Genomic DNA, 15,569 nt, shown 5'->3' on the forward strand with positions numbered 1-15,569 from the left:
TCTTTTTTTTTTTTTTTTTTTTTTTTTTTTTTCTCTCTCTCTGTACCGACGTCCTAACGCGACGTCGAGCGTCGCTGAACAACCGACGAATGTTTTTACCCCTTCGTTTTCTTTACTTTTTATTCTTTAAGCTTTGGAGAATAGTGTTCGCAACGGTGGTCCCCACGGCGACTTCCGGTTCCCCGTTTTACGCGTTTTTAGTCTGACAGCAGAACAGCGACGGTCGACGTCGCGTCAGGATGTCGGGCGAATCTTTGACGCCTCGGTAAAATAAAAAAAAAAAAAAAAAAAAAAAACCGGAAAATACCCTAACATAACCAGACATAATCTATCGAGAAGCGGGAAATAGGAAAATCGTGGAGGTGGACGAGAGAAAAGAAAAAGACCCGGAGAGTATTCGATCGAGGAGAACGAGGCATTTTGTTCTACGCGCGAGCGTACATGCATACATAAACACGCGTACGTGTATATCGTTTCTTTGCTTTCTTCTTCTTATTATTAATATTACCGTTACTCTTACTTCGTTTCATTGTTTCGCATTTTTTTTTTCTTTTTTTTTTCCCCCAACTCCGACGATAGATCGACAGGCTCACGCATCCACGTACACGTAAATACACGCAAGTTACACGTACACGCGAATACAGGGGGCACGAGGCGCCCCCAGGGGTATTTTCGCGGAGAATACCGCGCGTGCTCGCGTCGCGAGCTCGAGCCACCTCCGAAAGTCACAAAAAAAAGAAAAAAAAAAAAACGAGAAAAAAAAGGAAAAAAAAATAAATGCATATTACAATAGAGAAAAAGGTGAAAGCCAGACAAAAAAAATGCGAAAAAAGAGAAAAAGAAAAAAATAATGGAACAAGAAAACATTTACATGCCACCGTGTCGAGTATGATCGTGTGATAATTACAAGTGATTTGACTAGGCCCTTCCAAATGGATTCAGTCGGTTATATTATTATTATTGTATCGTGTCAGGAGACGTGGTAGGCACGCTGGTGTCAGCTCGAATCCGCTCGGTCTGCCGTGATCGCGAGGCTCCTTTCTTATTTTATACGTTTATACCTATTTTGCTTTTCCTTTCTCCTTCTTCTTTCTTCTTTTGTTTCCGCCCAACCGAGAGATCTTCCCTCGAACCCGGACCGTTCCACTCGCGCGGCTCCGCCCGGAACATCACGGCCATGTTGATTCGATTAAGCGACGCGGTCGACGCCTAATCTTATCATGGGCCGCGGCGCGAGACGCGAAGCGCCCTCTGCAAAGAGGCGCCTCAACCACGATGGAATCGGTCCGCGGGCAAAACTCGTTTCCGCGATCCCTTCGCGAGGTTTACCCTTCGTTGCCAGCTAGTTCGCGCTTTGCTACCCATACTCCGTATTCGCGGCGAATATTTGGAAGTTTCGCAGAGAGGGAAGAGAGAGGGAGAGATCGCGGGGCGCGCGAGTCGAGCTGACACGAGCGTGGAAGCGGCACGTGGAGGGTCGTATGTGATGTGATTTCTTTTATATCATAACGAATGATGAACACTCTAAGAAATGTTATAGTTTCATATAAGTGATATGTTATTTGTCATTTATTTTATCCCTTAATAAATGATGTTATATAAAAAAAAAGAATTACGCCAACTTTCTTACTAATGCAACCCCGAATCTCCACCTTCAACTTCGGTGCTGGATCTACTAGCACCAGCTATGCTCGAGGAATTGATCGATAGAATAACATCGAGGGGTTCGTGATACATTATACGCGATAGCAGCTTGCGTGTGCTCACACTCTAATCACAGCGATAAAATAATAATTTACATAATTTGCCATTTTGTGAAATAAATTGAGAATTAATTATAGGATAAATATTAACAGAAAGTAGGATCAACGCTTCGCGAGGACAATTCGAATGGCGTTTTATCGTCGCCATGGATTTGAAAACGAAATCAACGAATGGTCCGTGGAACAGGGAAGGGTAGACGAGAAAACCATCATTCCTCCTGTCCGTCATCTTGTCTTACGTTTATTCGCCGTCTATCTGCATATACACACGTGAAATGACACCAAACGTCTACTTGGTTGTACTCGTTTTTTTTTTTCTTTTTTTTTACGCTAAACAGTTACTCGCTCGCCTCCTGCGTTTTACCTTAAAATACTCGCAAATGGGATCGTCTACTTTCGCGCGTGCCGCCGCGGTATTTACACGAACCTGGTGTGTCTCTGGTGGCGTGTCGTTTGCGTATGCAAGAATCGTTTACGGTGCGGTTCGTTTACGTGGACGCAAAAGGGGAAAAAAGAAACGGCCCGGTCGACGTTTCACCGCCTTTCCTGGCCGTTCCGATTTCTACGATCGGCCGCTGGCTGTTCCCCGCGTGAAAAGATACAGGAAGAGCCGAAGCTGAAATCAGCCGCGCCGCGACTCGCTTCGCCGAAGACGGAAGAGAAGCTACGTGGAAAACGTCGTTTTCTTTCTGATCCCGAGCTCGATCGTTCCTCGAAGAAGAATGCTTCGTCTTACGAAATCGAACGCAGGGGAAACGTCGAGCTCGATATCGGTCGTTCAACCCTGTTCGTTCACGCGGAATGAAAAGAAAATTCGCACGGGTTCGACCATTGCTACTTCCGATCGATCGAAATCTAGAGCAAAACGGTGCTAAACGGTGCTCGAGGAACGCGTGTCTCTCTACGCAAATCTTTACGTTCACTTCATCGATTCTATGAGGTTCTAATCTTCGATCTTCCGATAATCGAGACACGGGTTCCGCCGATCTTCGATCAATGGAGACACGGGTTCCTCGAGTTGCTGCTCAGTTGCGTGACAAATGTCACGATATTTCTACGCGATAAAAGGGAGAAACTGCGAGTGGAAGGTTGATCAATAGCGGAGAAGAGGCACGGTCCATTGGAAGATTCGCGTCTTCGTCACGGACCGCGCGTGTTCTCCACGCTCGAGACCTCAGCTTCGAATTACTCCGTGTGCGAACAATCGTGAGAAGGTGCAGCTTCTACGGTGGACAAGCGAATCGAGTCCGTTCTCGGTGAAATCTCGGTGAAAAAAGAGGGAAAGGGGATTCGCGGCAAACGCGAGAGCCTTCTTCCGCTCGTCGAGTTCGACTACGAACACGCCCTTGGTAGAAATTGTGCAACGTTCTTCCTCGGTGATTCTGGTGACGTGCGTGACACTCGCGGCGGTATTCTACTTCGATCTCTAGAAAAAAAGGAAAGAAACGAACTGGTCGATCTGTCCGTCCGGTGCCACTTGATGCGTTTTTTGTACTTTCTTCTCGCTCTCTTCGCTCTTGACCTCATCTTCTCGAGGGTTCCTCTTCGTATTATTCGCTTCCTCGCGTGGTTTGCTTCTTTCCGTTCGTGCGACTCTAATAGGTGAGAGGTGCGAAGAGGTTCTCGGGAGTTAAGTCCCGTCGTAGTCGTGTGGCGGTGGTGCGTGGTGATGCATGTGGACGTGCGGCGGCAGTTCGACCGTGGGAACACCCAGGCTGCTTCTCTGCAAGAAGAGAATATCATGCAACATCGTGCAATATCATCCACGATCCTGTATAAATCTAACAAACTAGCGCGGGAGCTACTGTAACAGGAACGTTCCATTCTCTCAGCCCAATTCCACCTCAGTCGCTTTCGAAATGCATATTTTTAAGCTCCCGCTGACATATTCCGTCATAATAGTGGCACGAGGAACATGGATAGGCTTTTTTATCTCACTTATTATCTTTCTAATTTCAGTTATCTCGCTGCATCAGGCGATGCAATTCGCAGATACAACATTCCCAGCCGAAAATAAAAATTCGTGTGACCTAGCTTTGTGGTAGAGAATGTACCAAGTACTGGTCAATCATTGTGCCTACCAAAGAATGCGGATCCATTACGCTACGATCAATCAGGTCCACATTCCTTCTAACTGCAAACTTACCAGGTGCCTAGGGTACAGTGGTTCGAGTGAAAAAGAAACAATTCATGCATCGATCATTGGAATCGCGATCCATCGATCCTCTAGTGACAGTGTCTGCCAATCGTACTCCAAATGTACTTTTCTCTAAATGTTTTTCGGAGCGATTTAGATGGTACTCTGACAGGTCCCTGTCCCAGAACGAACCTGCGATCTCATCCCATTCAAAGGGGTGGCAGTGGGGTTGTCCGGCGGGTAGCCGAGCACGTGGGTCGAGCACTTCTCGCAGGCGCGTCGGCGTCGCGACGACGCGTGGCAGCGCAACGCGCGGCACAGCTCTCGCGCCATTTCCGAGCACAACGACTCCTGCTGCTGCTGATTCTGTTGCTGCTGTTGCTGTTGCTGCTGTTGCGGCGTCTGCTGCTGTTGCTGCTGCTGCACGGATTGCGAGATCCCTTGCAGAGAATCCGAGCAGGCTGGCGTCGATACCGGAGCTCTCTGCGTTTGCAAATTCCTCGGTTTGAGAGAAGAAAGGATGGAACGCGATTGATCATCGATCGGACACTTCTGCTCGTTGATCCGCGGCGCGAGAGAGGAAAGAAAAGGAAAAAGAAAAAGGGAAAAAGGGTAAAAAAGGAAAAAGAAAGACGGTCGATGAGCGATGGTAACGAGGGTGAATCGGTAATTCGAGTGAACGAGCGAGCGTTCGTTGCTCGTGTCGGCTGGTATCGAACGGCCAGGTGGGATAAGGTGGAAAAAACCGGAACGGCGCGTGCAATTACGAGCAGACGTTGAAAAAGAGCGCGTACAAAGGGGAATCGAATTAAAGCGGGATAACGAAGTTTGGAAAAAAAACGGACCTTGGTTGACGACTGAGCTTCGTGCGTTCGCAGTCGGCCGGCATGCTTCAGTGAAGGATGAGTTCATGCTGCTTCGCGGAAAAAATCCACGGCGGGCCACAAAATGGAACACAAAAGTGAGAAAAATTCATGCAATCCTAAGCTCATGCATCGCGTGTGTTCGTCGCCTGGAAAAAAGTCTCTCTTTTCCCGCGATCTGCCAACGAATCGTCCCCTGTCAGGGCCACGATTCGCGAGAGATCGTCCGTGAGCGTGTACGAGATCGCGGATCGCGGATCCCGTGGAAGGTCCACGGTGTCCTGTTCTCATTGCCTCCTCGTCTACGTCGTGATCCGTCCTCTCGCGTAGACGATGGCTCAGCATCGTGACACTTACCCGTTCCGCCGGCGTGTTCCTCCTGGTACTGTAGCAGAACTCGAAGATGGCGATCAGCACGGCGAACGCCAGTCCGCACAGCAGTACAACGAACACTCCACCTACGAAGCAGCACCAGAAGTTTAGCTTCAAGCAAACGTAAAAATTCATGGGTCCTGATCGCGTGCAGGACACGCTGTCTCGTCGAATTTCTCGCTGAACGAAGAGGTTCGACGAGATTCGAGCGAAGGCAGCCGCGAGAGAGGGAATCGAAACAGAGGAGCGACGAGTCGAGTAAGGGAATATCGAGCGAGTAACAGGTTGTCGGAAATACTCGTATCCGACGTTCTCTCGAGGATCACACCTATATTGTCCACTCCTAAGGAATTCGCCTTGCTCTCCTTCCCCTTCTCCGTTCTCATGCAAGTGTCACCGGGACTCTTCCACCATTTGTCGTACAGCATCTGGATCTCTCCCTTTTCCTGCAGCTCCAGAATCGCCAGGGATATCTTGTCGCGCCATGGGGAACCTACGAGGAAGAGATAAAAGGTAACTCTTGTTTTGAGAATTCGATCGAGCTTGATCGAATCTAGTTTTAACTCTCTCGGTACTACTGTCCATTGGCAGCGGCCATGAAAAATTCTCTGGGTATACTACCGCCGCCTATTGGCTGCATCCACGAAACCTCACCGATCACAGTCGAGGTCCGAATGAAAAGTTTAGCGTTAACACGTTCCGTGCCACGTGTACCATAAATGGTACATGCAGACATATTTATTTAATACCTCTTAGGAACTTTACGCGGGGCTGTTTCTCGGTACGGCAGAGTTCAACGCGAATTACGTGTAAATGGAAAATGTCAATATAATCGAACTTTCTAGTCAAATTCTATTGAACTGCCGTGGCTATAGCAAACCAATAGAATTTTTCCTACTCGTTTAAGTAAAAAACGTAGCTCACCGAGATATAAGTATACGGCACTGCAATGTGTGACGGATAATGCTGTTCTTTACACGAGTACATTGGAACGAAGTGTTTGATGATTAAATTATAATTTTTCATTAGAATTTATAAAAATATTTATTTCTAAAATTTTTTAAAATTAAGATATGATTTTAACGCGCATTTTAACTTTAACAATTTATTCTAATAATTAATAGTACATGTCAGTATGGTACGTCTTAAAACACACAGAGATGGCATCCGGGAAAGCCACTATAGTGGTGCGCCGTACAGGAAGATGATATCCGCGAAAGCCACTATAGTGGTGCTCAGTGCCTAGGAGGTTTATATATATAACAAAACAAGTTTATTTAATTGACGTAATACACCGGGTTACTCTCGATTGTAGCAATCAACGCTTCGACTAGACACCCTCTATTCTCGACTACACCCCGTCTGCCTCCCTAAAACCTGTGCAACCCTATTTAAAGCCAGATCTATCTTATTCCAATCCAGCTATCTCTCTCAATATCATTCTACAGACATTCCGACAAAAGGATTTGCCGCTATCATTTGTTCTTTCTGCGCCAAACATCCGATACCGCCGATCGATACTCCTTGCTTTCCAAGGAGCCGCCCAAACGCTTCCATGCGCTTCGTACGCACATTCACCTCGTCAAAGCCGATGCCGCTATTTATTATTTGATTGAGTCCGTCGCCATTCGCCACCCCACAATAATTTTATAAATTTTGATATAATTATTTCAATTAAAGTTTCTTCTAATATAATTTCATAAAAATAAATTATAATTATAGGTTTTAAATAAATTTTTTTATAAATTAAATTTAAATTTATAAAATTTAAGAAAGAGATATTAATTTTTCGTTAAATAATAATTTATTTAATAAAAATATCAAATTATATATAACTCTCACACACCTTCCTTCGTACCACGAATATATGACCGCTCCTCCGTACCGAAAGGGTTAACCTAGTCGAATTAAAAGATCTCACCCATAGGCGTAGCAATGCCGTATCCCTTGCTATCCAGCAGTCCACCGATTTGCGTGAGGTTGCAGTCCCGTTGCACGATGTAATCCAGCATGGTCGACTCCATCAGGAAAGCATAATCGCCTTGGAGAACCCTCTGGATCCCCTCCTCGTAGGTGGGCACGAATACGGACGGCTTCTTGTTCTCCATGAACCGCCACATCTTCTTGTACGTCTCGATCATCGAGTCCTGCGGATTGTTCGCGTTAAACGTGCTTCGCCGTTATTGTCACGATCCATCGATCACGGGAGATGTTATAGGAAATTACCCTGAAGAAAGTCATCGTGCTCCCGCTGTCCAGGGTACCGTACGCGATGTCCGTCTGGCTGGCGAGGTCTTCCGCGTTCTCGATCGGTGTTATCATCCTCTCCACTGTTAGAAATGCAGCCAGGTTTGCCGTGTACGAGGATATGATGATCAACGTGAAGAACCACCATATGCCTCCCACGATCCGCGTGCTTGTTGCCTGACCAAATTTGTACATCGATATATTCCTCGGCTTCTATGATCGCTAACACGATATCCACGTTGTGCGAATTTCACGCGTTATATATATCATATTTATTTATTTATTTATTTATTTAATATTGTAGGGACTGAAGGTGGTGGTAAATTTATTAATAAATTGTTGAAAATTAACTACGGTCATGCAACGATGGTGTCAAGCCTGCTAAAGGTTGCAGGCCAATACCTTGGACAATACTTTGGATTTTAAAGACCTTCGATACCATGCAGGACATCAAGGGATTTAGGGTTTAACCCTTTGCGGATGGAGCAGTTTTGAGTAAACCGTACCGTGGGGTCCAGCCGCTGCCGTGATAGTCATTCAAAACTACCAGCACTCGTTTCTACTTAAATGCAATTTTCGTCTATAGTGACGCTGGTAATAAGGACATAAAACAGTTCACCACTTCACATGGTCCACCACGGCCCATGTTAAGTGCTGGACGCATCGCCCAGAGTTTTACCACACGCGGACCACAATTTTAAAATCAGTCCATTGACGACCAGAGGGCGTTATAGACCTTTTCCGTGACACCATTTTCTCGGCATCAGCCCCCCTTCTGCGTAGTAAAGCTTGTCAAATGCGCGTTCACATCCAAACAAACTGACGCATCGCTCAGGATTTTTCATAATTGACCTGTGCTTTGCTCCTTCGTAAAACTACGTGTACATGATGGAAAATTCGCGATACTACTATTTCTAATATTAACTTGTAGGAACGGATCCGTAGATGCGAAAAAGGAAACCATTTTGTTTCCATTCTGAGCGACATCTCGAGGGTCCCGAGTCAATGAGCGCCTGGTGTATGTCTTTACGGCTAGCACTCCATGACTCGCGGACCAGGACGCGTGGGCTAGGGCTGGAAAAATCAGTTCCTTGACGATCAAAGAACGTTATAGACCTTTTCCGTGACATTGTTTTCTCGGTATCAGCTTCCCTTTTGCATAATAAAGCTCGTTGAAATCCGAAATAGTGCAGTTCGTTCATTGAAACCTCACGATATCCCTTCAAACTCTTCGAGATTCGGATCTTCTTCAACCCCAAAATATTAAGCAAAGAATAATGCAATAATGAAAAAAGTAATTTCCGATTTTATTAATACGTTGTCTGCTACGGCGGTCTCCAATAATCGATGCAAGACTGCTTGTTGGAAACTCAAATAATGTAAATTAATTAGAGAACTTGAATTTTTCCTTCTTTTTCATCATATTGTTCAGTATTTCATTATATCCTAAGTATAATAGAAAATTTTTCCTGAGCGCACAGAGCGAATGCGTGGCAGTCAGCGTGCTGGAAAACAATGGCACCTGTTCCAAGTAGATAAAAGTGCATTGTCATTTATTTATTTCCATAATGAAATTCGATGAATTAATATTCCCGAAATATTTAATCGACCTAGCGAGTTTAATCAACTCGATATATCGCATTTACACTAGACTGGACTACAGTCTGTGGATTATTAAACGAATAAACAGGCCACCAACATCCCCGAAAAGTAACCATCACGTTCTAACGTTATTTCCCGCCGACTCGCTTCTCTATCGCGAAAAAATCAAATTTCCCATAGCGGTGAAATTCGAGCCAGTGAAATCCCGTGAGTTCGGTGAAAACGCGGAACGAACTCGCGGCATACCAATGGCGATGAAATTTTTCCGCGTCGATATGCGAACAAAGCCACGTTCATCGATAAACTCTCGTCAGGCTAGCTCGAGATTCTATTATCTGGCCGCGCAATTCCGCTTCTTCCCCGAGACCCGGCTAATTCACTCTGCTTAATGAAACGGCCCGATCGCCATCGTTCCACGTCACAGGCCATCGAACAATGGCGACGGGACTTCTTCGAGCTTGCTCGAGCGGACAACTCCAAGATCGTTCCGAAGAGTCGAGTCCTCCGATGTCTCCTCTCAACGACCGTTCGCTCGAGTTCGTTCGAGTAAAACGCGTAAGGTCCTCGCGAATAGGATTAAGAGCTAGAGGAGGATCGGAGAGCCGGGAACGGAAGATGATTTGCGAGATGGGAAGAGGAGCAGGGTCGTTTAACTCTTCGTGGAAGCCTTCGCGGACACCCTGACGTTGATACATCGACGTTCCAATTAATATAGAAGTACGGCTAGTTAACTTCTTATGGCTGGATCAACGCAAGTGTTCCAACAAATCGATCCACTTTTTCGTGGATTATCCGAGGAACATTGGAATAAATATTTCGGACGAGTTGACATTGGTTTGCGAGGGGACTATTGCATTCACCTTTGCGATTAGATGGATTCCAATTTTGACGGGGTTCGAGGAAGCCCTTTGTTTTCTACATTTACAACTTCCAGACCTGTCAATGGTCTTCCCGTTTAACCCTTTGCGATCACATATATGCGTTTGGCGAAAATAACTGATAGAGCCGAAAGACCAATATATGTGGTCTCACCTAAACGTATCGCTATGGCCACATATGTCTAGAATTTGACACCTTGAAGCGCTATCAATGAAAATAGCGACTAAATAGAAATATGCACTGGCAATTTGAGATGCCTATCGTGACAGCAACTTGACTCCATGGTACGGTTAATTTCGAACTGTCCTGTCCACAAAGGGTTAAGGCAGGGTCTGCTAAGTGCCTAGGTAATTTTGGAACAGAGTAAAGTTTTCTTAACATCGATGGGCCCATTTCCACGGGCATGTCGCGGGGGAGCACCGGTTGTGTTCCCTCCCTTGTGCTCCCCTCTAGCGCGGCGAGGATGGCTACCGTGAGGGTTTTAGTGGGTAAAAATCCCACATAACCTCGTTCCCTCCCCTAGGGGGTGGGGTATCTTCCGAAGATTTTCTCCACGTAAAATAAAAAAGAGCCTGTTAGGTAGATTTACCGATGAGTCCACTAACAGGCCCAGGACGAAACGCATCCCTTCCTTCCGCTTTCGTCCCTTCCAGCACCACCGCAATCGAAACAACTCCTGCAGCACAATAACAACAGCTACTCACGGGGGAGGACCCCCATATTAGTATCGAGACGCTCGTTGTCGCCAGATTTCCTCAGATCTACTAGTAAAGCTTCGATAACAGACTTTAAGTATCAAGGGAAACACGCATGCTCGATATTTCGCAAAATTTTTCAACACAGGTGAGACTATCAAGATATAACAACAGATATAGTTTGTATAGGGGTTCTCCTCCTGGATTGCAGTTAATTGCTGTAAGATAGTGACGTTTCCTAGATCAAGTAAGAAAAGGAAGAGGTCTACTAACGGACTCATCGATAAGACCACCTAGCAAGCCCTTGCCATAGTCGAGGATATTATTAGTTAGGAAATTTTATATACATAGAAAGTGGAGGGTTTCCCGAGGACTTGGGAGAATCCTCGAATCTCCTTGAACCCATCTCAAGGGAGGATGAGAACAGTGGTTGCTACAATTCGCATTAGCACTGTGAGTCGCGTTATTTATTAATGCAGAGTACCATCAACGCGGGCCCCTTGGGACATTGTATCGAGATAGTTAACGATACCGAGACGGTTTGCTGACACAAAGCTAGCCACAAGCTCTCGCGATGGATCTGAGACGATAAGACGGGCTTTCGTGTGTCTGGAGCACGGTGATCGATCGGAACGACGAAGGGTGGACGAGTCGGGTACGTCGCGCGTTTTCTGTTCATGGATTCCATATCCGTCGACGATTGTTTTTGTCCAACAGGGATCTCGTGAAAATAGATTCTCCGTTTTATGATATTGCCGTTGTTTGATCTGTTCGTTTCTCCCTTGCGACTATTCGTCAATGCTCCTCGGGCTCATTAATATGGACGCGGGGTGGAGTCGGCCGCGGTGGGCGGAGTTTAATAATCGGTTTAATTGGAATTGATTTACGCGTAAATTGGCAAACGCGGTAATTAAAGCTGCCAGTAACGAAGTAATTAAAATTTTCGAATTTATACGGAGTACTCGGAACGCGACGTGTCTACGCGTTGCTTCTGTCGCGAGAGGGTGGCTGAAAGGGGTTAGCGAGATTGATCATTTCGCGGGCAATTGGTGGGTTTACCTTGGGGTTCAAGTCGCTGCCTTGTTGCATCAGGGTGCCAATGGTGAACCAAAAGCTGTTTGCCAGGGAGAATTGATTCTCCACGAGCTCCGAGCCCGCGTGACAGGGGTGAGGGTTGTTCCACTCGTAAGGGCTGATTCTCGCCACCACGAACATCATCACCGAGACCAAGACGTACGCCGCCAGCACGTACAGCCAGATTTGAATGGCCAGAGGGTTCATGAAGGAGAACAGTCTGGCTGGATGACTAGTTGGTACCTGTAATTAAGCCTCGTCAATCGTTTCCAATCGAATTGCCGATTTAGTTCAACGCGACGATATAATACGGTAAATTATACGGCGTGCTGTGTAATTTGGTATCATATCAACGAATCGAATTGGCGTTAATTATCGATTCGTTGATCTCGTCTCGTGCTTGACTTAATCATCTATGTTAATAAATACCCTTTCGCTATTATGGCTGACTATAGTCACCGGCTACGAGACAGCACATACAAACGACGGGTGACTATAGTCACCGGTCACAAAAATTAACCCTTATCGGTCGTAAGTTACCTCTCACGTGACAACAGTACTGTTGGAATACCACCGGCTACGAGACAGCACATACAAACGACGGGTGACTATAGTCACAAAAATTAACCCTTATCGGTCGTAAGTTACCTCTCACGTGACAACAGTACTGTTGGAATGCTAAAACATAAGTCGAGATATCTAACATATAACGTCGATGTTAAAATGTTTTTGATTATTACAAAAATTGCAAAATTCCTCTCTTCAAACGAATCAGTCTTTAAGCAATCGTTGTACAGCACACACCGATCGAGTTACCAATTATTAAAAAGTTGCCTTTCTATAATTAGTGTTCCTTCCTTTTTTAACTCCACTGCCATACCAAATTCTATCAAGTACTTTATGCTATGGTCGTGCGTCACGTGGGAGGTGACAAGTTCCATCGTTTCGCTTAGCTCTCTTCGCAAAGAATTACAAGCGTTATTGCCATGGTCGATTTTTCTTTCCTCTTTTTCTTTTCCATTTTTTTTCTTTTTTTCTTTCAAAAGACTTGTCCCCGAATGTTAAAGACCGCGCACATGTAATGCTTCCAGCTTTGGCGCAGAGCTTCCTTCTACGGGAAGGACTCCGTGACGAGACCTGCCATAGTGAAAGGGTTAAACGAGTCTAGATTTTCAGGTCAAATTAATCGGAACTTCGTTTCTTCATCGACTCATTCCCAAATATTATAGATCAATTATATCAAATTGACCACGTTATTATCTCGTTCCCCTCCTGACGTTTCGTTCCATTTAAAAAATCATTTCTTATCCTCCCCTCGCCATTTTCTCTCGCCATTACATCGTCGCGGTATTAGCAAACGATCCATTTATAAAAGTCATTAATTTTCTTCCTCAGATTTCCCTCGTCGGAGCAAAGAGAGCGTGAGCAACATCGATATTTTCCTCTTCCCGTTCCACGACGGAAATCGAGTTACAAAGAATCAATTACCCAGTCATCGAACGCGACGATATCAGTAATCGATTATCGCTTCAATCGTACTAGCAGCGGACTGGTTCATAACGTTCCTGTAAATTTCAGAGTTCATTAACGAGCGAACGAGTAAGCGTGGCCCGTTTGCAAGGCCGAAATTGAAGAGCGTGATTACGTTTGTCGTTCGCTCGTTTAATCGCGAGCAGATTGACGGCCATTTTAAAAAACGGCGGGCAGCAAAATGGCAGGAGACAGGATTCACGCGTCCTCGAGTGCCGTCGCGAGCCTCTAAATCGAAATGCAGCGTGATGCCGATGGATCCTCTTCTCGGTGACGAGCTGTTAACAGAGCTAGACTTCCTGTTCAGGCCTCGTCGGTCCGTACGGCCCGGAAGGGCCCGCGTGACAGCGAACCGTGGCGTGAATAGAACGGCGTGGTGCTTAACGTGTTAATTACGAAACGCGTTGAAGGTGTAGGACGAGAGGTTTTTAGTGAAAAGAGCACTACGTTTCCTGAGTAGGACTTTATTATGTGCAGGGGGCCAGATGCGGAAAACTGAAGGCTAGCTTTTCGGGAAAGACCCGTGTCGTTAGATAGGCGTAAGCGAACTGACACTTTTTCGCTGTTCGTTACACGTCGAGGGGGTCCGCGTGTCCGCGAGTCATGGGGCCCTGGTCGTAAAGGCATAAACCAGGCCCCCATTGACCCGGAACTCTCGATGTCGCGAAGGAGTCGAAAATATAGACAAGGAACCTTCGCTTTACGCATCTGGGATGTGTCCTTACAGCCTAATAAGCCTAAAAAGGAGAGATTCCTTTCTAATTCGAGTCTGAACCTCGTTGTGGAACGATTCGGTAATGGTACAGGGCACACACTTTTACACTTTTTCCGACAGTCAGTGTCGAATAAGGAAGTGGATTAGTCGTCACGTGGAATAAATTGTGGCCAAAGAATGAACGAGTATAGAGAATGATTCTGAAGATTTTCCTTTTGTTGTAGTAAAAAATTAACTATTAAAATAAACTCTAGATATTAATACTAAAATAAACTCTAGCGATGTGAAGGCGATCCCTTTCCCTGCGTTTTGTCTTTTATTTCCCGTTTTCTGGAGTCCTCTTTGACTTGCGTGGCCCTAAACAGATAGACCAGTTCTAACCGTTCGCCCGTTTAACGCTTTGACTACCACGTTGGTCATACATGACTAGCCATGGTTTCTTCTGTGATGATGATCATTGGTGACCGGAGTGCTTGAACTACTTAACACGTTGAGTGCTACGTCAGTCCCTAGGGACTGGCAGTGAACTTTCCGTTCAGGCGGCGTCAGTCCCTAGGGACTGACAGTAGACTTTTCGTTTGGACGGTGTGGATTCTAGGGACAGACAGCGAATTTTTCGTTTGATCATCATCGGTGCGTAAGACTGGCATTGTCAAGGGTTAAATTATCAATGACGATTAATATATTGTAAAAATTTAATTCCCTCTGCTAAAGTAAATCTTTACACTTCCGTGGCTTTTTTCGACTGATCGTTTCTTGGTGATCGCCTTTTTGCCTTTCTGGCATTCCCCACCCCATTATCTTCTGTTTATAATTTGTATATTTGTGCATTGGCTGTACCATTCTCACAGTCCAAACGACAAAGTGAAACAAAGTAATCTTCTGCTCATACCCTTCGGTATACTTGAGCGCTCGGCATCCAGTGCTCGCTAGCTGCCGCCTGAGCGGAAAGTATAGCAAAATCGGCGCCGCACTCAACGTGTTGAACTACATTGAAGTACATTGAATGAAAATTGACAGTTAGTGCTGTATTTTGAATATAACCTCTAATTAGAAGATACTTTGAAATAAAAAGCGCCTCATTAAAGAATTACAAATTTTTATTACAACATCAAAAACTAATATCAGAACAAATCTTGTATTTAGCGATGCACTCCCGTGGCGTCCTGAGGGAAACATCTAATTTCGGCGTGGCAGTCAAAGGATTAACCCGAGCATCATTTATTGTATTTCCCTTAGTAATAAATTCTATATTCATACTAATTACTGCGCAATTTCTTTGGTGAGTAAATGGATAAACAAATAAGAAGAATTATTGAACACAATCACAGCACAACATGAATTATAACTAAATCACGTAAAATAAATTCGTTTCTAACTGCGATATAATCTCTCGAGGACTCTCTCGCACACAACGTCTATATGTAATGACTATCATCCACCTACTGATTGTTTTTTCACGACTCTCTGTCATACTCGTCGCACACACATTCCTCACACTCATACCACACATTCTATGACAACCACTACCACATCTATAACCATCTGTAACCAAGCAAATAATATTTGAATGTTTACGCCATCTATTTTAGAGATCACTATCAATTATCATATATAAAATCTAGCTCCTTCGTTTTCGTTTATTTTCTATTCTGAGCCTCGTTTTCTTCGATAGATCTTTGGATTTAACCA

General features: G+C 45.2%; 1 protein-coding gene across 5 annotated transcripts in view; it reads right to left on the reverse strand.

Moving 5' to 3' along the window:
* Positions 1 to 2,776: 2,776 nt before the first annotated feature.
* The window catches only part of LOC108550458 (glutamate receptor ionotropic, kainate 2), a 106,913-nt gene continuing 94,120 nt past the window's right edge, over positions 2,777 to 15,569 (reverse strand). For 3 of the 5 annotated variants that reach the window (XM_017904199.1, XM_017904200.1, XM_017904198.1), the window contains 7 exons: positions 11,618 to 11,875; positions 7,362 to 7,559; positions 7,057 to 7,282; positions 5,464 to 5,628; positions 5,121 to 5,221; positions 4,093 to 4,383; positions 2,777 to 3,486 (listed from right to left, as the gene is read on the reverse strand). In XM_017904199.1, coding sequence (XP_017759688.1) covers positions 3,394 to 3,486; positions 4,093 to 4,383; positions 5,121 to 5,221; positions 5,464 to 5,628; positions 7,057 to 7,282; positions 7,362 to 7,559; positions 11,618 to 11,875 — 1,332 coding nt within the window. In that variant the 3' untranslated portion in view covers positions 2,777 to 3,393. Of the gene's footprint in view, positions 3,487 to 4,092; positions 4,384 to 4,745; positions 4,814 to 4,837; positions 4,913 to 5,120; positions 5,222 to 5,463; positions 5,629 to 7,056; positions 7,283 to 7,361; positions 7,560 to 11,617; positions 11,876 to 15,569 lie in introns of those variants that run through there. The other 2 variants (XM_017904202.1, XM_017904201.1) reach the window with 2 other exon arrangements.

The sequence above is a fragment of the Eufriesea mexicana genome, unplaced genomic scaffold, assembly GCF_001483705.2.
Source record: "Eufriesea mexicana isolate 0111107269 unplaced genomic scaffold, ASM148370v2 scaffold2837, whole genome shotgun sequence".
Classification (NCBI taxonomy): domain Eukaryota; kingdom Metazoa; phylum Arthropoda; class Insecta; order Hymenoptera; family Apidae; genus Eufriesea; species Eufriesea mexicana.